This window comes from Idiotropiscis lumnitzeri, chromosome 6 (assembly GCF_059441095.1).
Source record: "Idiotropiscis lumnitzeri isolate Australia: NSW breed Sydney's pygmy pipehorse chromosome 6, RoL_Ilum_1.0, whole genome shotgun sequence".
NCBI lineage: Eukaryota > Metazoa > Chordata > Actinopteri > Syngnathiformes > Syngnathidae > Idiotropiscis > Idiotropiscis lumnitzeri.
This window is the reverse complement of record NC_142396.1, coordinates 15944255-15965960: the sequence shown is the minus strand read 5'-3', so window position 1 is coordinate 15965960 and position 21706 is coordinate 15944255. Positions and strand designations below refer to the sequence as shown.

Genomic DNA, 21706 nt, shown 5'->3' with positions numbered 1-21706 from the left:
CCTGCAGGTGTTAGCGGTAAACCGAGCCACAATGGGCGCCAGAAAACGAATCAACCTGGATGTGAGCATCTCTTACTACATCCCCCATCCAATTCCAATGTGAATTGTTTTTTTTTTTTTTTTTTGCTCCTCGTCATTTTCAGAGCTGCATACTGCACTTGGTCACCAGTGCAGATGACAGTTTTGTTGGTTGCTAATGAGCTTGTTGAGAACTCTGTTTTCTTGTGTCATAACTTAATTTGAAGTGATTCAGTTCACTTGAGTCACTTGCGTTGTTGTCGAATCATCTTGAATAGCCTTTCTATTCTTCCCAAAAGCGGGCCACAGGATGATGCTCTTAGTACTGCAGTCTCACGATTCCTTTTCATTCTGTCGGAAGGTTTTGAATTGTTTGTCGTGGTGATTCAGGAACCAACTAGCGCGATATGCAAAGTACTTTCTCTGAGTGGGTTATAATGTAACTTTGACACTCATAAAATATGTATTTAATGAATTCTTCATTTTTTCATAGCATGCTTCTGTTTTACTCGTGCACGTCTACCTGTCTTTTTAAATTCCTCCCATCTACTGTCCCTTTTAATCTTCTTTTCTAAAGCGCTTTGTGACATAATTGAAAGAAGAGTTTATAATGTAACATCTTCCAATCTGTACATCATTTTGTCCGGATCCATTAAGATAGTAATTGTTGATGCTTTAAGCGTCTCTCACTCAAATTGTTTTTGGCCTGAGCCTTTGAAATCCCAAATCAATATCAGTTCGTGTGACACACAAGCACACGCAAACACACACACGCGCGCACGTTGTGGAGTGTTTCCATGCCCTTCTAATTCTATTGGCGATGTCTTTCTGGTTTCATCAGCTTTGACAGCGACTGCCAAAGGAAGTGGATGTTGATCGCTAATCTGAATAATTAAGTTTGTGTGTTTGCATTCTAAGTGGAAAACATTTCAGTGATTTCTGTCATATTTTTTGTGTGCTCAGCTCAGTATGTTTCTAACCAACGTTGACAGGGTGGGCAGAGATAAACTTGAAAACAAGTGCATTACGTCATATGCGCACTGCCACTTAGTCAAGTGTGGATGTTAGGTCACTGGTAGGATGCAAATTGTGCAGGTTCACCTCAACTATTGTAAGGTCGTTCTTGAACGATTCGTTCAAAAAGAAAGAATTTTTCGGTGAACGTGAGGGAATGGATCACTTCCTAAAGTGATTCGTTCTTTTCCAGGTCATTTGAGCTCAGGAACGGGCATTTTGTCAATCATCGCAAATGAACAAGCAACCAGCATCAGATGGATGAGGGATTTTACTGAAAATACTACTACGCTATTGATGTTCACGGAATCAGTGAGGTAATTTCCTGTTTACGAACGATTCGTCGAGTGAACGTGACGTCATTTCCCGTTCACGTAAGATTCTGTGAAAGAAAGTGATGCCATTTCCCAACCACGAACGATTCAGTAAGTGAATGTGATGTCATTTCCGGTTCACGAATGAATCGGTGAGAAAACGTGAGGTCATTTCCCGTGTACGAATGATTCAGTGGATGAACGTGATGTCATTTCCTGTTCATAAACAATTCAGTAACTGAACACTATGTCATTTCTTGTTCACGAATGATTCAGTGCGTGAATGTGATTTAATTTCCGGTTCACCAACTATTCAGTGAACGAATCCTTTGAACGATTCTTTGTGATGAACTGATTCTAAAGATTCAGTTCACATAAAAGAACTGTCATGCCCATCACTAACCTGAACAAGTATTCAACCAGTGTCTGTAGAAACTCACAGAATCTTTTCGGTTGTAGCCTTACATAAGGAACCTCTGCCCAAGTGCCACTATTTGATGGATTGGAAGTAAGCCTACGGAGTCTTCTTCCTGTTTTTCACTCTCTGTTGCTGCGTGGCTCCCACGCTCCCTGGAACCTGAACAAAGATGTCCTTTACATCAGAAGGTGGGCTATTAAATGTAAGATGAATGTAAGGAGTCTCGCTCGAGTGAGTGAAACTTCCATTTCCTGGCCTCTTGGGGCCTCGGCATTTCACAGTTCCCCCAGTGCAGTGTGACGTGACAAGGACATGACACCTTGAAGCGCTCATGACTTGCATTACTGCCATCTCCTGCCTCATTTCATCCTCTCATTAGATAAATTGATGGAGCCGCAGTGGCTACAGTTATTGCCAAGGTTATAGAATGGCTATTTGTAGCAATACGTACTATTATATGATATGGTAAAGGAATAACTTTTGTATTAATTGCAATTGGAAAAAAAAACACCCTCTGTCATTTTAACAATGCTACAATGAACACATAAAAAATGTTGTTGACAAAATAAAATCATGGACTACCATATTTTGTTTTTAAGAATGATGAACCAACAAGGGATCCTGAGGGTTGGAAAGTTCTATGTATGCCATAGCAACTCAAACCAAAAACCAATTTGCCTATCCATCGTTTTAAAATCACTTGAATGGGTCTTTCTTTTTTTTTTTTTGCAGTGCAACACTCCTCTAGTTTCATGCATGACAATTTTGCATTTATTTTACCATAATCTTCATCTTCTTTAACTACTGCTGGCCCAGGATTTCTACGCAGTACTCTACTTCGTATTCCTGCTTTTTTTTCTTATCTTGAAATTTTAATACTTCTTTCAACGTTATCTTCCTCCGCAGCCATTTGCTTGGCCTCTGGCTTTCTCACACATTCTCCTTCCTGGCTGCTTCGCGAGTGATGTTTTTGGCACAGCCACCCACACAGGTTGTCTTTGCAACTTCTGTTATGAGACAAACAGTATAGCCTTATACTTCTCACGGCATCTCAAGCACAATTTGTCTCCTTCTCAATACTCCTACTCAGCAACGGGCAATGTCATGCTAGGCTGTCGCGCTTCACCAGTATATTTTTAAACGTGGCCTCTAATTGGGGCTTTCGCATTAGAGTTTAATGTTCCTCTAATGAGTCAATTTGTTGGCAAGCATGTGATTAGGACTTTGCTGTTTATAGCAGCCCTAACTTAATGGATGGGCATCACTTAACAGTGTTCCGGTTCAAATGTAGCCTTGTCAATTTGTGCTTTTACTCCACAGTTTGGTTGTATGGGTTGTCCTTTTGACATCTTGTAGTGGAACTGTTTTTCCAAATGTTGTGTTCCATTCATCCATTTAATATTCCACTTAGCTGATGAAAGGCGGATTATAGCATGGACAGATCGCCAATTAGTTGTGCCCTGATTTTAAATAACACATGATCATCAGATATGTGAACACTTACGCAACCAATGGCTGGACCATAGGTAACCATTTGTGAGGAGATAAATTGACTGTGAAGATATTTGACCGCAGTCCCAGTGAGGATAAGCGATATGGACAATGGATGAATGGCATTGGTAAACATTATGGAGAAAGTTTTTATCTGACTGGGTCTCCCGAGTGAATCGGATCTGTCTTTCTTTGGACCCAATGTTCTGCACTTGTACACTGCTGTTTCATAACTGTGGGACAAATTTACATATGAACCACATCCACACACAGTTTCTCCACCATGACTCGATCAGCTAGGAACGGTGGTCCCAGCATCATGCGCATCGACAACGTATGGACACCCTGCGACTTGCACTGTTCGATCTTGCCAAAGGCTTCCCCACCAAAATGTGTTCTGCAAGTACGATCACTTAAAATGTAGCAGCGCGTTCCCTTCTAAGCTTGCAAGTTTGCTAATGAGCGATGCCTTCATCCAATCAGCAATGAGTCTCATCTCTCCACTAGTACCTCTTCCGGTAGGTTAATGTTGTTTGTAGGCATGTGACGATATCCAAATGTGATGATACAATATTATTACAATATGAAACTTGCGATATGATGATTATCACAATATTTTGGGGAGGTTACCGCTATTAAAAAAAATAAATAAATAAAATAAATGTAAAAAAGCTCACAATATTGAGGGAGAATGATATATAGTGCCCTGCAACTGGCTGGAGTTCGGTTCAGTTTGGAGGCGGTTTTGAGGGTGACATACGCAGACACACAAAAAGATGTAGGCTTCTCCAGTCATTTTCTTCTCATGTGTTGCTATTGGCTCAGCGGCGCAATGTATCATGGGCTATGTAGTTCACATTGCTGCGTTTGGCTGAAGTGGGTCAAAAGTAAGGCTTAATATTGTAACATTACAACGATGATATTGAAATATTACAGTTATTCCTACATTCCTCTATTGAGTTTTTTTTCGTTTTGTTTTTGTGCTTTTTCATTTGCATTTTTTTTTATTTTTGGTTATTTTGTTTAGTTATGCGTTAGTGTTTTTTAATTTGCCGGTGTTTTCTTTTTGTGTTTTCTCTTTCAATTTGGTCTTGTTTATGTTTTTGTTGATTAATTAGTTTTTAGAATTGTTGTTGTTCAAATTTGTTGTTGTGTTTATATGTTTTGAATTTTGTTTAGCTTCATGTTTTTGGTTTTTCCCATTTTCTGTTGCGTTTAGTCATTTGTTTTTGTGTTTTTTAATTTGCTGTGTTATTTGGTTTTGTTGCTTTTGTCTATTTACATTTGCTGTGGTGTTTAGTTATATTGTTGTTTTGTTTTGCACTTCCGAGCCACCATGAGTTTCCTGTCACAAGCTAACAACATGATGATGAATTGAAGGCAAAGTTTGGTCCTCCCCCCCTAAACATTTTAGTTGGGGATTTTGACTTTGGACGTTTCACCGTATTAAGTGACACCTCTGTTCTGCAAGAAGTTTCTTATTCCCTTTTATCGAAGAGCTTTCCTTTACTTTTACACTTGTCAGTTGATTTATTTATTTTTTGTGCTGAACAGACTTGCCTCCGCCATCATTACCTCTGGCAATCATTAAAATATTCAGATCTGCCAACCACAGTGTTTTTAAGAGTGGTTACAAAACACACGATCAGCATCCATCAAAATGAAATACACGAGACCCTCTGGACAATGTAGCCCTGCAGATAACCCTGCCCATCACATACACATTTTAAAAACCACACCTGCTGTATCCTCATGAGTCTGTCTGCCTTGTAGGAGAAATCAAGCATGTGTTCCTTTATTTATTTATTTATTTCGTGTGGCAGGCAGACGAAAAAGATCTTCATGGCATGACATGACCATCCCAGGGACTTTGGGACCGCATGAGTCTGGCTTGATAAAGCAGCATTAAAGGAAGAATGTGAGCTGGAGAAGTCTGATATTGGGCCTATGCCTCCAGGTGAGCACGATATCAAATGGAGCTGTTTGTTTGAAGCCAGGCTGCCTGCCTGCCTGCCTGCACACAGCTGTGGTTCAGTGATAAAAGGGGGAACTTTAATAGGTGAGGTCTCTTGGGTTTCCATCACGTGCTCTGTTTCACGATTGGTCATCACAGCTTTAGCTGGGGAAAGGGGCACGAAGCCGCCTCACTGTCAGGTACACCTCCACCATCCAATTAGATCCATCCATCCATTATCCAATCTGCTTTTCCTCACAAGGGTCGCAGGTGTGCAAGAGACCATCCCAGCCATCTGCGGGCATTTGGTCAATTGCAAAAGAAACAAAATTCTGCATTGATAAACAGTGTTGGGGAAGTTACTTCCATGATGTAATATATTACCTATTACGAGTTATTTGCATTTGAAAGTGTTTCTTTTCCATATTACTGTCTGTCTAGAGCAGAGGTGTCAAACTCATTTTTGTGGATGGGCCAGATCATACTTATGGTTGCCCTCAGAGGGCCGTTATGACGTTACCGCGTACCGAAACAAACTGATGGGTTAGCGAGTTTTGAAATCAGAAGCCAGGAAATAATTGTTTGTTCAACAATTTATTTTAAAGGGGGAGTATTGCTAACAAATGAACGACAATATCTCAGATCTCAATGTTGTTAAAAGTGAAATAAATGTGTTAGAAACAGGAAGTTGACACACATGATTTCCCCTTTGCGGGCCACATAAAATCAGGTCGCGCACCAGATCTGGCCCCCGGGCCTTGAGTTTGACACCTGTGGTCAAGAGAAATGCGGTCATCAAGTCACACAAAAGTTAGTTAGTTTTTTTTTTTTAAATCAAGTATTCATTCATTTATCATGATTTCGAGACTTTAAAAGGAAAGCGCAAAATTTGCAACCATACTAGTAACGTCAACTTGCATTGAGAATATTTAACTGCATACTGTGGGCTGCAATTTTAAATGTATGGACTCTATGGTGGGAGATTATTTTCTTTGATCAATCCGTCCCTCCATTATCCAAACCACATATCCTCACGAGGGTTGCGGGCTTTCTTTCAAGGACCCCAAGTTCTGCGAATGTGCATTGTGCAGTGGAAGATTACTACACAGTTCAGTTGATTATGCCCGAATCCTGACCTATTTGATGTCTGTTTGAAAGAGTTCCCAGGTGAAAACCAATGATGACCGACAAAGAACATGAAGGCTTTTCTTACTTTGCAAAACACATTTGAAACTGTGTTATAACTTGTGATGAACCAGAACAACAAACAAGTTATTGGAAGCAGACATATTTGTTGTTTACATTCACCTTGAACGCATTTAGGTTGAAACTGGGACAGTCCGAGTCCTACCTTCCTCGAATGCAGCATACCTGACTGAGAAGCAAAGGTTTGCGAATGTTTTCGAACAGTGAATGAATGTTGGCTTTTCATTCTGGTTTGTTCAAGGTCACAACCAGTCTCGCCAACAGTTTTAATGGTCACAAACAGTTTTTCTTGTCGCTATGGAATTTGGAACCTGTTCAAAATTTCTTCTGTGGAATTAAAAATTGTGGTTTGGAAAATTCCGAATATTTGTGCATTTCTGTTGATACACACAATGCAACACGGTTTAGTCGATAAGAACAATGCACCATACTCTATTGCTTCTGCCAATGATTTGTCACGGATTTGGTAACAGATCATGACATGATTAGAAAATAAAGCTTGCAGAAAATCATGACCCGAAGTTGTTGTGTGGGGTAATATTCCAACCACGACATGATGAAAACTAAATCAACTTTTCATGTTACTGTGTGGACTGTGAATGTCGAAGAGGTGGAGTGAAGAGAGTGGAACTGGCATGTTCGGAATGGAAGCTAACCAAGACCAAAGTTCTTTGTAGTAAGCAGATATGGGCATTTTTTTTTTTGCCGGTCAGTCCCTGCCCTCCTGCCTCGGTCTCAGTACCGTTTCAGCCGCGACCCTCGTGCCTTATTCTTAAAGATTGTGGGCCCCTGACTTTGATGTTTTGTTTTGTTTTCTACATATTTTTGGCTTTAATCAGCTTGCATCATTATCTATATAAACGCAGTAAAAAAAAAAAAAAAAAACAACTCCGCTCTCTTCGGAATAACCCCAAGTTCAATGCTTTTCAATGAGCGGAGAGTTTTTCACCGACTTGACCACCATTGAAGTTTGATTTTGTGAATTTTGTCTGAGCCTAAGCCCAGAATTCTCAATTACTAACCAGTTATCCACTTAAGTCAGGGAGAGGTTGTTTGGACAACTACTTTGAAAGCAAGAGGAATCCCTGCATGTTAATTTCATCATGTAAAATATTTGAGGCAAGGCAAGGCAGTTTTATTTATATAGCAAATTTCATATACAAGACTACTCAATATGCTTCACACTAGCAGGGGCACAACACCTACAATTACAAACAGAGCAGTTAAGAACATTCAAAAGCAAAGCAAAGAAAACAAAAGTAGCTTACAAAAATTACTATAAATGTACATGACAACATTAAACACATAAAAGAAAACTTGAAAAAACATTTCAAACAAACTAAAGAAACATAAGTGTTTTACTAAAATATTCTATAATATAGAAAGAAAAAAAATAATTGTTTGGAGGACCTTCATCAAAGGTTGGAGAAAAAAAGCAAAGTTTTTAATGTGGACTTAAAAGCATTTACACTCGGGGCTGACTTCACTTCTGTTGGCATCTTATTCCATTTGTGTGCAGCATAGCGGCATTCCAGCTTCAACAGTTTTACTTTGGACTCTGGGTTACACTAACTAACCTGAGATTGTAGAGAGAGCCCTACTAGGCTTGTATTCAATCAGGATTTCTTGAATGTATCCAGGGCCTAAACCATTCAGTGATTTGTGGACCAGTAGCAGAATTTTAAAATCTAAACTCAATTGGGAGCCAGTGTAAAGCATTTAATTTCTAACTGTAATCTATTTTTTCTACTCCTGTATCAGACTAGTTATATTTCTGTGTACGAAAATGTAATGCTGGTACATGTTACTCCCCAAGACGAGGGAATCTTATTGAGATTGTGCTTATTAATGTTTGAAAATCATGTTGTATCATGTTCAGGCGCACAAAATGTCTCCACTGTTGGTAAAGCATAAGCATTGGTGAAAATATTCGCGAAATGAAATTTGGGGGAAAAAAATCTATTTAATACGCTTTCATGTGTCCGTTTGCATAGCGACACAGAAGCACCTTCTCGGAAGGGTCGCTGGCGGTCCGGAGCCGAACCGCAGTTTGGCAACCGCCATCCCAGAAGGCCGACCCCTGCAGCCCGGCTTGCTGTCTCCGCCTCCGAACAACAACCAGGAGCGACCTCAGCTCGCCAGCGTCTACCCCGAAGACCCGTCCACGTTCAAGCCTGCCCCTTCTCCACAACCCGAGCGCCATTACTTCCACTCAACGCGAACTTCTCCACGAAATGCCAAAAATGTTGTCTTTAACTCGGACGGTGATAAAGTAGTTCCAGTTCTAAAGTCCAACAGGCGGTGGTAGAAAGCGTCGCCGAGGAAGTTTTTCACCCCCAGTTTTTGGCCAGAAAGCTCAAGTCTGGGGGGAAAGGAACGCGTATGATGTGGATCTGGTACATTCTACTCGGCTCGAGAACAGTTGGTAAGTTGTTTTTTTTAAAAACTTCAACGTAAATTAATGGCGTGTGTGATGCGCTGGGGGGTCTCAGGGAGCAAAGAGGAGGGGGCGATGTGGTGTATGTATCTCTCCGCCGACCAGCTAAAGCACTTTTTATGCCCCCCGAAAGAATGCATTCTGATTCGGATTCTGAATATGCGTCTTCGGCGTCAACACAACCAAGTGTGGAATATTGTGGAGAAGTTGTGGTGCCCTCGTTTATGAGCGACAAGCGTGTTGCTAAAACCAACCCTCCGCGCTTGCCCATTGCTCCATCCTGTGTGCAACGAGGGGAGCTCCTCGCTGAGCGGTGAGCTCACTGTCAAACTGTTCCCCGGGCGGGCCGTGGCAGCCGGGCCCCTGCAGAGCTCACGTTGGCGGCTTCACCGCGGCTCATAACGGAACACTTGCCACATGACTCCTCGACTGCTTTTGAGCTGTTTTTGCATTCAGTAGCGGTGGTAAAAGATGTACCAGCTGTGTATTACAATAGTAGAGGGGAAACAACGTAATCCATAGAGACGGATTTAACTACCAAGTGATGAAGTACAAACTCTGAAAAGTAATCCCGCGTTTAATGGCGACGGGAAACCAACGCGGAACGTGAAAAACCGCGAAGTAGAGGTTGACGTTATTATTATTATTATCATTATTATAAAATTTGATTTGGGGATTATTTATCCCTCCATTACACCACCGTGAACAGTTCTACCACGTCGTTGGAAGAGTGGCTGTTACAAATGAAAGCGGAGCAAGGATGAAGTCTCCATCATAGACGTCATGATCTCAGCGAGCATGACGTCACTCACAAACCACAAGGTATGTTTTAACGTAAACAAACAAACTAGGGGTGTCATGATCCAACTTTTTTCAATTACGATACCAATATTGCGGCCAAGAGTAATGTCCGATACTGATATCGTCCGGTATGATATGAGCACGAATTATATATGCTGTAATTAATTTCTTTGGTATGGATTATTAGAAGAGACTTGATCAATTTATACTATTAAAACTGAATAACAATAGTAAGCGACCAGTTTATTCCCAACATTTGGGTCACAAAAATTCAACCTCAAACATGAGAATGTTCTGCACTTGAATAAAATAAATGTAAAGTAAATATAAAATGTGTTTTTATTTATTTTCAAGAAGCACTGTCACTGGAAATATTCATGACATAAGTGTCCCTTTGCACAATAACATCAACATGGAACTTGGGATAAAATAGAACTTGGCATTCTAGTTAACGTAAGTCATTTTTAGGATCAAAATGAAAACTTTAACGTAGTTATTAGTGAAAGTTCCGTCATAATGATCCGCTTTCAGATTTGTAGATAATATTCCTCACAGAGCCTGCAGCTTGGTATTTATTCTTCATTTTATATTTATAAAGTTAAATTTGTAGTGTGTCAAGTATTTCGAAGGTTGGGACCCATGTGTTCTGCTGCTTTGCGTAGTGTCGCAGATGAGATCACGAGACAAAATTAATTGACTGACAAAATACCTGCTCTGTGGTTTCTTGATGTATTGTCTGAAAGATAAAAATTAGGGTGGCAGCACAAAAGAAATTTATTCTGTTCACTAACTGGGTGTTTCTTGTTTAATCAGTCAGTTTGTGATCCATTAGTGCTAACAGCACGCACGCACACGCACTCACACACAGACACGCACACACGGACACACATCCAAAGGATTAATTTGCAGCCAATTATGACTAGACCACGTATTTGGGTCATTTCTCCCATTGAAAAGAGAAACAGAAAGACTGTGTCATGGTTGGACTGTGTCCTTGCATGTCTTTGGAATTGGAATTGTGTTTGACTGGATGAAGAGCTTCCAGAGAATAACGGTTATTTGGCTGTGAAGCATGGCGTGGTCAGCTGGTTTGAGTGGGCAAGTCATCTTGTATGCCCTGATACCATTACATTACTCATGCTTTATGCTGTTGGCCATATATGCATGTTTTTTACCTTTTAGGATCTTACCAACTCTTACGGGCTATTCTGTTGGACTTGTTCCGTTAATCCATCATCTTGGGCTCATTCTGATGCAAATTCCATTATGTAAAAATGCAGTTGGTGGGGGTCCTGCGTTTTGTCTGATTCATTGATTCATTGACAAAATAACTGACAGATTAAAATGATTAATGCTACCTTTTCCTTTTTAACTGTACTTTTACCTTCATTGTTGGATACTAAAATCGTGTGCACTCAATCAATTTTGGATTACAGTACTAATTAACAAATTCTAGCGACTTTTCACCGCACTTCCAATACTTCTTGTTGGGTCTGGCAGGCGGGTGAAGCAACCTAAATATTCTCAGTGGGGCAGTTCCAAACAAACTTCAATTTAAACTGAAATTTAGCATGTCTTGTTTTAAAAACAAAAGACATAAAAGCTTCAACAGCTTTTGTGCATCTTCACTTGAGTAGCTGTGGCCTTATTCCGTTATGAACAAGGCTGGGGAGGACAGAAAAAACTGGATGTTGCTGTGAAAACCATCCTCCATCAAACACAAATTGTTACATATTCCAACAAACTTCCAATCCAAAACACCATTTTATAGGTAATGTGCAGAAGCGGCCCAATGTGCTGGATGAAGGCTGCAGTTTCTCAGGAGGCATGGATTTTAAATCCCACCACTCCATATGGTGTTGTCTTCTGTTGTTCAAAATGTGTCCAAAGTTAAGACAAGTTTCTTGAGTGTAATAACCGTATGTTTGTATTTTGTCCTGTCGCTGCCATAAGGTATGTGGACCCCTCAAAGTTGTTCCTAATATTTTTAACTTTCACGCTAATCTGTACTGTCAATTGAAGGGGTACCTGCAATGTGGATTCAGTACGAGACTGGTGAAACAAGGCACATTTGTCCAATGTGAAGTCAGTGATTTATGAAAGAATCATTTCTCATGTGCCACAGATTATGAGTAGCCAATTCTTAACAATTCTAAACTGCAATATTTTTTAAGAGTAAGACTTTCAGAGAGTTCAACAAAATGCAATCTAATGTTTACTCAGACAAGACTACGGGATAGCAGAGGATGGTTTCGATCCATCGACCTCTGGGTTATGGGCCCAGCACACTTCCGCTGCGCCACTCTGCTGCTGCTCAAGTTTGGCTTTAGTCCGTACTTTGTTGTAGCTTAAGAATCATTCGGTCCAGACCCTATCTCAACTGGATGGTTCTGGTTTTCTTTGAAGCCGTTTCACCTGTGATCTGAGCAGGAATTATTACGTCATGAACAAGCATAGGTAGGACAGCACAAACCTGCATGTTGCTGTGAAAACAAGTCCTCCAGTACAGGTGCAACCACACGAGTTGTTACATCTTCCAACATTCCAATCGCAAGTAACATGGCTGCCAGGATGGCTGAGTGGTCTAAGGCGCCGCGTTCAGGACCCAGTCTCCCCAGGAGGCCTGGGTTCGAATCTCGAATTTCCCCATTGTGGGACTTATAAAGGGAATATTATTATTATTATTATTATTATTATACATGAAGAGTGACTGAGCGGTCCAAGGGGTTGCATTTTGGCTCGAATCTCTCTGAATCATGGGTTCAAATCCCACCCCAACCTCAACTCGGGAGACAATGGTGCCGTCTGCAGTTGTCTAAGAATTGTCTCTAGTTTAGACCATGTTCTTGAGTGCAATTAAGGTCTGTTTCTATTTAGTCCTGTTGCATTCATAAGGTATGTGGACCCATCAAAGTTCTTCCTAAGCGATGAATTTCTTTAACTTTCACGTTAATCTGGACTGAATATTTAAGGAGAAACTACCATGCGGATTCAAACAAGACTAGTGAAACAAGGCACATGTCCATCTAATGTGAGGTTAGTGATTTAAGGAAGGATCCTTTTTCATGTGCCACAGATTATGAGTTGACAATTTTTAACTTCAAAATACAGTTCAACATAATGCTAAGTAAAATTTTATGCTAATTAAGACCAATCACCGAATAGCAGAGGATGGTTTCGATCCATCGGCCTCTGGGTTATGGGCCCAGCACGCTTCCACTGCGCCACTCTGCTGCTGTTTATGTCATGCTTTAGTCTGTACTCTGCAGTCACTCAAAAAGGATTTGGACGAATATCTAACTTTCACGCTATGGACTGTCAATTTAAGGAGAAACTACTGTGTGGATTTTGAACAAGACGAGAGAAACGATGTACATCTCTCCAATGTGAAGTCAGTGGTTTAAAGAAGGGTCATTTTTTTTAAGTGCAACACTTAAAATGAGTGCAACATAAAGTTAAATAAAACATCATGCACATTCAGATCAATCACTGGGTAGCAGAGGATGGTTTCGATCCATCGACTTCTGGGTTATGGGCCCAGCACGCTTCCGCTGGGCCACTCTGCTGCTGCTCAAGTTTGGCTTTAGTCCGTACTTTGTTGTAGTTTAAGAATCATTCGGTCCAGACCCTATCTCAACTGGATGGTTCTGGTTTTCTTTGAAGCCGTTTCACCTGTGATCTGAGCAGGAATTATTACGTCATGAACAAGCATAGGTAGGACAGCACAAACCTGCATGTTGCTGTGAAAACAAGTCCTCCAGTACAGGTGCAACCACACGAGTTGTTACATCTTCCAACATTCCAATCGCAAGTAACATTATACATGAAGAGTGACCGAGCGGTCCAAGGGGTTGCATTTTGGCTCGAATCTCTCTGAATCATGGGTTCAAATCCCACCCCAACCTCAACTCGGGAGACAATGGTGCCGTCTGCAGTTGTCTAAGAATTGTCTCTAGTTTAGACCATGTTCTTGAGTGCAATTAAGGTCTGTTTCTATTTAGTCCTGTTGCATTCATAAGGTATGTGGACCCATCAAAGTTCTTCCCAAGCGATGAATTTCTTTAACTTTCACGTTAATCTGGACTGAATATTTAAGGAGAAACTACCATGCGGATTCAAACAAGACTAGTGAAACGAGGCACATGTCCATCTAATGTGAGGTTAGTGATTTAAGGAAGGATCCTTTTTCATGTGCCACAGATTATGAGTTGACAATTTTTAACTTCAAAATATAGTTCAACATAATGCTAAGTAAAATTCTATGCTCATTAAGACCAATCACCGAATAGCAGAGGATGGTTTTGATCCATCGGCCTCTGGGTTATGGGCCCAGCACGCTTCCGCTGCGCCACTCTGCTGCTGTTCATGTCATGCTTTAGTCTGTACTCTGAAGTCACTCAAAAAGGATTTGGACGAATAACTTTCACGCTATGGACTGTCAATTTAAGGAGAAACTACTGTGTGGACTTTGAACGAGACGAGAGAAACGATGTACATATCTCCAATGTGAAGTCAGTGGTTTAAAGAAGGGTCATTTTTTTTAAGTGCAACACTTAAAATGAGTGCAACATAAAGTTAAATAAAATACCATGCACATTCAGATCAATCACTGGGTAGCAGAGGATGGTTTCGATCCATCGACTTCTGGGTTATGGGCCCAGCACACTTCCACTGCGCCACTCTGCTGCTGCTCATGTCCGGCTTTAGTCCGTACTTTGTTGTATCTTAAGAATAATTCGGTCCAGACCCTATCTCAACTGGCTGGACCTGGTTTCCTTTGAAGCCGTTTCACCTGCGATCTGAGCAGGAATTATTACGTCATGAACAAGCATAGGTAGGACAGCACAAACCTGCATGTTGCTGTGAAAACAAGTCCTCCAGTACAGGTGCAACCACACGAGTTGTTACATCTTCCAACATTCCAATCGCAAGTAACATTATACATGAAGAGTGACCAAGCGGTCAGAGGGGTTGCATTTTGGCTCGAATCTCTCTGAATCATGGGTTCAAATCCCACCCCGACCTCAACTCGGGAGACAATGGTGCCGTCTGCAGTTGTCTAAGAATTGTCTCTAGTTTAGACCATGTTCTTGAGTGCAATTAAGGTCTGTTTCTATTTAGTCCTGTTGCATTCATAAGGTATGTGGACCCATCAAAGTTCTTCCTAAGCGATGAATTTCTTTAACTTTCACGTTAATCTGGACTGAATATTTAAGGAGAAACTACCATGCGGATTCAAACAAGATAAGTGAAACGAGGCACATGTCCATCTAATGTGAGGCTAGTGATTTAAGGAAGGATCCTTTTCCATGTGCCACAGATTAGGAGTTGACAATTTTTAACTTCACAATATAGTTCAACATAATGCTAAGTCAATTTTTACGCTCATTAAGACCAAACACCGAATAGCAGAGGATGGTTTCGATCCATCGGCCTCTGGGTTATGGGCCCAGCACGCTTCCGCTGCGCCACTCTGCTGCTGTTTATGTCATGCTTTAGTCTGTACTCTGCAGTCACTCAAAAAGGATTTGGACGAATATCTAACTTTCACGCTATGGACTGTCAATTTAAGGAGAAACTACTGTGTGGATTTTGAACGAGACGAGAGAAACGATGTACATAGCTCCAATGTGAAGTCAGTGGTTTAAAGAAGGGTCATTTTTTTTAAGTGCAACACTTAAAATGAGTGCAACATGAAGTTAAATAAAACATCATGCACATTCAGATCAATCACTGGGTAGCAGAGGATGGTTTCGATCCATCGACTTCTGGGTTATGGGCCCAGCACGCTTCCGCTGCGCCACTCTGCTGCTAGTCAAGTCTTGCTTTAGTCCGTACTTTGTTGTAGCTTAAGAATCATTCGGTCCAGACCCTATCAACTGGCTGGATCTGGTTTTCTTTGAAGCCGTTTCACCTGCGATCTGAGCAGGAATTATTACGTCATGAACAAGCATAGGTAGGACAGCACAAACCTGCATGTTGCTGTGAAAACAAGTCCTCCAGTACAGGTGCAACCACACGAGTTGTTACATCTTCCAACATTCCAATCGCAAGTAACATTATACATGAAGAGTGACCAAGCGGTCAGACGGGTTGCATTTTGGCTCGAATCTCTCTGAATCATGGATTCAAATCCCACCCCGACCTCAACTCGGGAGACAATGGTGCCGTCTGCAGTTGTCTAAGAATTGTCTCTAGTTTAGACCATGTTCTTGAGTGCAATTAAGGTCTGTTTCTATTTAGTCCTGTTGCATTCATAAGGTATGTGGACCCATCAAAGTTCTTCCCAAGCGATGAATTTCTTTAAATTTCACGTTAATCTGAACTGAATATTTAAGGAGAAACTACCATGCGGATTCAAACAAGACTAGTGAAACGAGGCACATGTCCATCTAATGTGAGGTTAGTGATTTAAGGAAGGATCCTTTTCCATGTGCCACAGATTATGAGTTGACAATTTTTAACTTCAAAATATAGTTCAACATAATGCTAAGTAAAATTTTATGCTCATTAAGACCAATCATCGAATAGCAGAGGATGGTTTCGATCCATCGGCCTCTGGGTTATGGGCCCAGCACGCTTCCGCTGCGCCACTCTGCTGGTAGTCAAGTCTTGCTTTAGTCTGTACTTTGTTGTAGCTTAAGAATCATTCGGTCCAGACCCTATCAACTGGCTGGATCTGGTTTTCTTTGAAGCCGTTTCACCTGCGATCTGAGCAGGAATTATTACGTCATGAACAAGCATAGGTAGGACAGCACAAACCTGCATGTTGCTGTGAAAACAAGTCCTCCAGTACAGGTGCAACCACACGAGTTGTTACATTTTCCAACATTCCAATCGCAAGTAACATTATACATGAAGAGTGACCAAGCGGTCCAAGGGGTTGCATTTTGGCTCGAATCTCTCTGAATCATGGGTTCAAATCCCACCCCGATCTCAACTCGGGAGACAATGGTGCCGTCTGCAGTTGTCTAAGAATTGTCTCTAGTTTAGACCATGTTCTTGAGTGCAATTAAGGTCTGTTTCTATTTAGTCCTGTTGCATTCATAAGGTATGTGGACCCATCAAAGTTCTTCCTAAGCGATGAATTTCTTTAACTTTCACGTTAATCTGGACTGAATATTTAAGGAGAAACTACCATGCGGATTCAAATAAGACTAGTGAAATGAGGCACATGTCCATCTAATGTGAGGCTAGTGATTTAAGGAAGGATCCGTTTCCATGTGCCACAGATTATGAGTTGACAATTTTTAACTTCAAAATATAGTTCAACATAATGCTAAGTAAAATTCTATGCTCATTAAGACCAATCACCGAATAGCAGAGGATGGTTTTGATCCATCGGCCTCTGGGTTATGGGCCCAGCACGCTTCCGCTGCGCCACTCTGCTGCTGTTCATGTCATGCTTTAGTCTGTACTCTGAAGTCACTCAAAAAGGATTTGGACGAATAACTTTCACGCTATGGACTGTCAATTTAAGGAGAAACTACTGTGTGGACTTTGAACGAGACGAGAGAAACGATGTACATATCTCCAATGTGAAGTCAGTGGTTTAAAGAAGGGTCATTTTTTTTAAGTGCAACACTTAAAATGAGTGCAACATAAAGTTAAATAAAACATCATGCACATTCAGATCAATCACTGGGTAGCAGAGGATGGTTTCGATCCATCGACTTCTGGGTTATGGGCCCAGCACGCTTCCACTGCGCCACTCTGCTGCTGCTCAAGTTTGGCTTTAGTCCGTACTTTGTTGTATCTTAAGAATCATTCGGTCCAGACCCTATCTCAACTGGATGGTTCTGGTTTTCTTTGAAGCCGTTTCACCTGTGATCTGAGCAGGAATTATTCCGTCATGAACAAGCATAGGTAGGACAGCACAAACCTGCATGTTGCTGTGAAAACAAGTCCTCCAGTACAGGTGCAACCACACGAGTTGTTACATCTTCCAACATTCCAATCACAAGTAACATTTTACATGAAGTGTGACCAAGCGGTCCAAGGGGTTGCATTTTGGCTCGAATCTCTCTGAATCATGGGTTCAAATCCCACCCCCGACCTCAACTCGGGAGACAATGGTGCCGTCTGCAGTTGTCTAAGAATTGTCTCTAGTTTAGACCATGTTCTTGAGTGCAATTAAGGTCTGTTTCTATTTAGTCCTGTTGCATTCATAAGGTATGTGGACCCATCAAAGTTCTTCCCAAGCGATGAATTTCTTTAACTTTCACGTTAATCTGGACTGAATATTTAAGGAGAAACTACCATGCGGATTCAAATAAAACTAGTGAAACGAGGCACATGTCCATCTAATGTGAGGCTAGTGATTTAAGGAATGATCCTTTTCCCTGTGCCACAGATTATGAGTTGACAATTTTTAACTTCAAAATATAGTTCAACATAATGCTAAGTCAAATTTTATGCTCATTCATTCATAGCTTATCAGCCCATCTTTCCACCCAGCGAATGGCAGTATCGGTGGCATCTCGTAGGTCTTCTTCTGAGCACCTTGGGCCTGCTGGGCAGTGTCGAAGCAGATGGTCGAGGGTTTGGATGGCTTCGCCACACTCGCATCTTGCTGAGTCGGCGAATCCCCATCGCTGCAGGTTGTCTCCCGTCTTGGCAACCTGAGAGCGCGCTCGATTGAGCGCGACCCAATGTTTCCTTGGTAGGTCTGAACCACGGGGTAGGTGTTCAGAAGGGCTAGGTACACTGATGTTCTGGTACTCGTAGCTCTCCTGCCACCTGGTGTTACGGTAGTTCGTAGGTGTCCTTGCACCAAGTTCTCTAACGGTGTTGAAGCCACGTCGTGAAGGCAGTCTTGCTTCGATCTCCTGGTGACCGAACAGAGGGTGACGATGGTCGTCCAGCTGCTTCTGACGTTCGATTTTACTAATTGTCTCCCTGCGGATGACAGGAGGGTCTATTCCTGATAGAGAGTACAAAGCCGGGAGTGGTGTTGGCTTTAAAGTGCCTGTGATAACACGGCAGCACTTATTCAGTTCAGCATCGACCTTGGAAGCGTGACTTGAACGTGCCCAGACTGGTGCACAATATTCAGCGGTGGAAAAACACAGTGCTAAAGATGATATGCGCAAAGTGTCTGCATTTGCACCCCACTTAGTGTTGGCTAAGATGCTGACTAAGTTGTTGCGAGACGATAACTTTTTTCGCAGCTTGGACACATGTTCGCAAAATGTTAGCGATCTATCCAGAGTCACGCCAAGGTATACTGGGAATTTGGTTTTCTTCAGGGGGACCCCGTCCCATTTGATGTTAAGCTCTCGCTTAGCGAGATAGTTCTTTAAGTGGAATGCGCAAGATTGGGTTTTACCGGGGTTGGCGTTTAGAAAATTGTCCCTGTAATATTGTGAAAGTTGTGACAAAGCAGATGTCAGTCGCTCTTCAACAACTTCGAAGGTGTTCGCCTGTGTGGCAATGCAAAGGTCGTCGGCGTATATGAAACGTCTGATGTTCCGGAACTCTGGCTGGTCATTTGTGTACAAATTGAAGAGCGCAGGTGCAAGCACAGAACCCTGGGGCAAGCCATTTTTCTGATCACGCCATCTACTTTGTTTTCCACTCATCTCGACGAAGAAACGGCGGTGTTTCAGGAGAGACTCAATAATCTGAACGATGTTCTTGTTCTTCATGACTTTCGCCACTTTAATCATTAGTCTCCCGTGGTTGATTGTATCGTAAGCGGCGGAAAGATCGACAAAAACTGCCCCAGTGATCTTACCCTCCTGGAAGCCATCTTCAATTTACTGTACCAAGTTTAGTACTTGGCCACAGCAGGATCTTCCAGCTCTGAATCCGGCTTGGTCACGAGAGAGGTGTTCCTCAACCGTCGGAGTTATTCGTGAAAGTATCAGACGTTCATAAACCTTGAACAGGATGCATAGCAGACTAATAGGCCTGTAGCTCGATGGGAGAGATGGATCCTTCTCTGGTTTCAATAAGGCAGATACCTTTGCCTTACGCCAGATCTTCGGTATAGTCTTGGTGGCTGCGCAGTTGTTGTAGATGGTGCGTAACCACTCTTGCGTCTTGTCACCAAAGTGTAGGATCATATCAGGAGATAACCCATCAAGACCACACGCTTTGCCAAGCTTAACATGCTTAATTGCATTAATGAGTTCATCTGGGGTGAATGGGAAGAACTCCTCTGTGCAATTCTCCATCGTCAGACGCATATCAGTTTGCATAGCCTTTAGGTATGAGCGTTCACGGGTGCATGGTTTCCCATTCAATAGTAACTGTGTTGCTACCTGGTTTGGTGTTACTTGCGCACACCGCTGCTCAGGTTGCGAGTTACTATTAAGCTTGTTGATGGTCTTCCAAGCTTTTTTGCTATTATGCGTCATATTGATTGATGTCACAAGATTTTCCCATCGTTCTTTCCTTGCCTCCCCTAAGGAAGTTAGTAGGGATTCACCGAGGTTGATGGTCTCAGCGGCGAACGGGTCATTTTCGTATGCTCTAGTATATTGAGCATAGAGTTGTTTTGATGCATCATCAAGTCCAGGGACATACTGCTTAAAGTATCCTCTTGGGATCTGTTTCTTTGCTGTACTCCACACCAGAGAGGTGAAAGCATCGTAGTGTGAGGGTTCAGCTGGAATTACATCAATTTGGGAATCGAGATCTTGCGTGAGTCCCTGCCAGTTGGCTCTACCGTAGTTGAACCTCATCAGTGGTTTCGACTCGATAGGTTTAACCACTGGCGAGAGTTCAAGGACAAGCGGTCGATGTTGAGACCTGGGGACTGGCTTACCAGGGGATTTCTTAAATATGTTCTGGTATCTTGACGACACAAAGGCGAGGTCGGTGTTGTACCCTCTTTTCCACCTTGCGCTATGGAAGGATGGTTTATCCTTAGCTGAGTGGAGGAGAGAGAGATCGTTTGCCAGCGCCCACTCTTCAATTCTCTCACCGTCTGAGTTGTTAGAGGGGTAGCCCCAGGTGGTATTGTGACTGTTGAAGTCTCCTATAACAACACACACCTTGTCATCAAGGTTCGTATTGGGTCATCAAAAGGGTGTCGGTGGAGGCTTATACACAGAGAAAACTCTGATCGAGTCAGTCTCCAGCATCAAGACCTCAACTCCGTTGATTGAGAGGTTGTCACTTCTTTTTACAAGCGAACAGTCACGCACAAAAATTGCGCTACCGTGGGTCTGGCTTTCTTGAAAAATAACAAGGTGCATCCCATTTATCTTTGCTGGGGTTGCCGCCTTGTGCGTTTCTTGGATGCAGACAATGTCGGCATCCATCTGGGAAATCAGTTCAGCCTTTGCAAGGGACATGCCCTCCGCGTTGAAGCTGATAATTTTTAGCTTCGACATCTCAGCGGTCGAGGGTCGATCCTTTTACCACCGCTGGATTTTTGGATGGAATGAGATTGTAGCAATCGGTCTCCGGTTAAGGATTACGAGGGACACCACGGGAAGGTTTGCTACTTGTACTTGTACTTGTTGCTACTTATGCTCATTAAGACCAATCACCGAATAGCAGAGGATGGTTTCGATCCATCGGCCTCTGGGTTATGGGCCCAGCACGCTTCCGCTGCGCCACTCTGCTGCTGTTCATGTCATGCTTTAGTCTGTACTCTGCAGTCACTCAAAAAGGATTTGGACGAATATCTAACTTTCACGCTATGGACTGTCAATTTAAGGAGAAACTACTGTGTGGATTTTGATCGAGACGAGAGAAACGATGTACATATCTCCAATGTGAAGTCAGTGGTTTAAAGAAGGGTCATTTTTTTAAGTGCAACACTTAAAATGAGTGCAACATAAAGTTAAATAAAATATCATGCACATTCAGATCAATCACTGGGTAGCAGAGGATGGTTTCAATCCATCGACTTCTGGGTTATGGGCCCAGCACGCTTCCACTGCGCCACTCTGCTGCTGCTCAATTTTTGCTTACGTCCGTACTTTGTTGTATCTTAAGAATCATTCGGTCCAGACCCTATCTCAACTGGATGGTTCTGGTTTTCTTTGAAGCCGTTTCACCTGTGATCTGAGCAGGAATTATTACGTCATGAACAAGCA

The 21706-nt window shown here is 42.1% G+C and overlaps 1 protein-coding gene across 4 annotated transcripts in view; it reads left to right on the top strand.

Annotated features, from left to right (window-relative positions):
* Positions 1–21706, top strand: part of ldlrad3 (low density lipoprotein receptor class A domain containing 3) — a 93104-nt gene that overhangs the window by 5244 nt on the left and 66154 nt on the right. Inside the window, exons 1-2 of one of the 4 annotated variants that reach the window (XM_088298662.1) lie at positions 5112–5212; positions 8410–8840. In XM_088298662.1, coding sequence (XP_088154788.1) covers positions 8798–8840 — 43 coding nt within the window. In that variant the 5' untranslated portion in view covers positions 5112–5212; positions 8410–8797. Of the gene's footprint in view, positions 1–5111; positions 5213–8409; positions 8841–9591; positions 9675–21706 lie in introns of those variants that run through there. The other 3 variants (XM_088298660.1, XM_088298661.1, XM_088298663.1) reach the window with 3 other exon arrangements.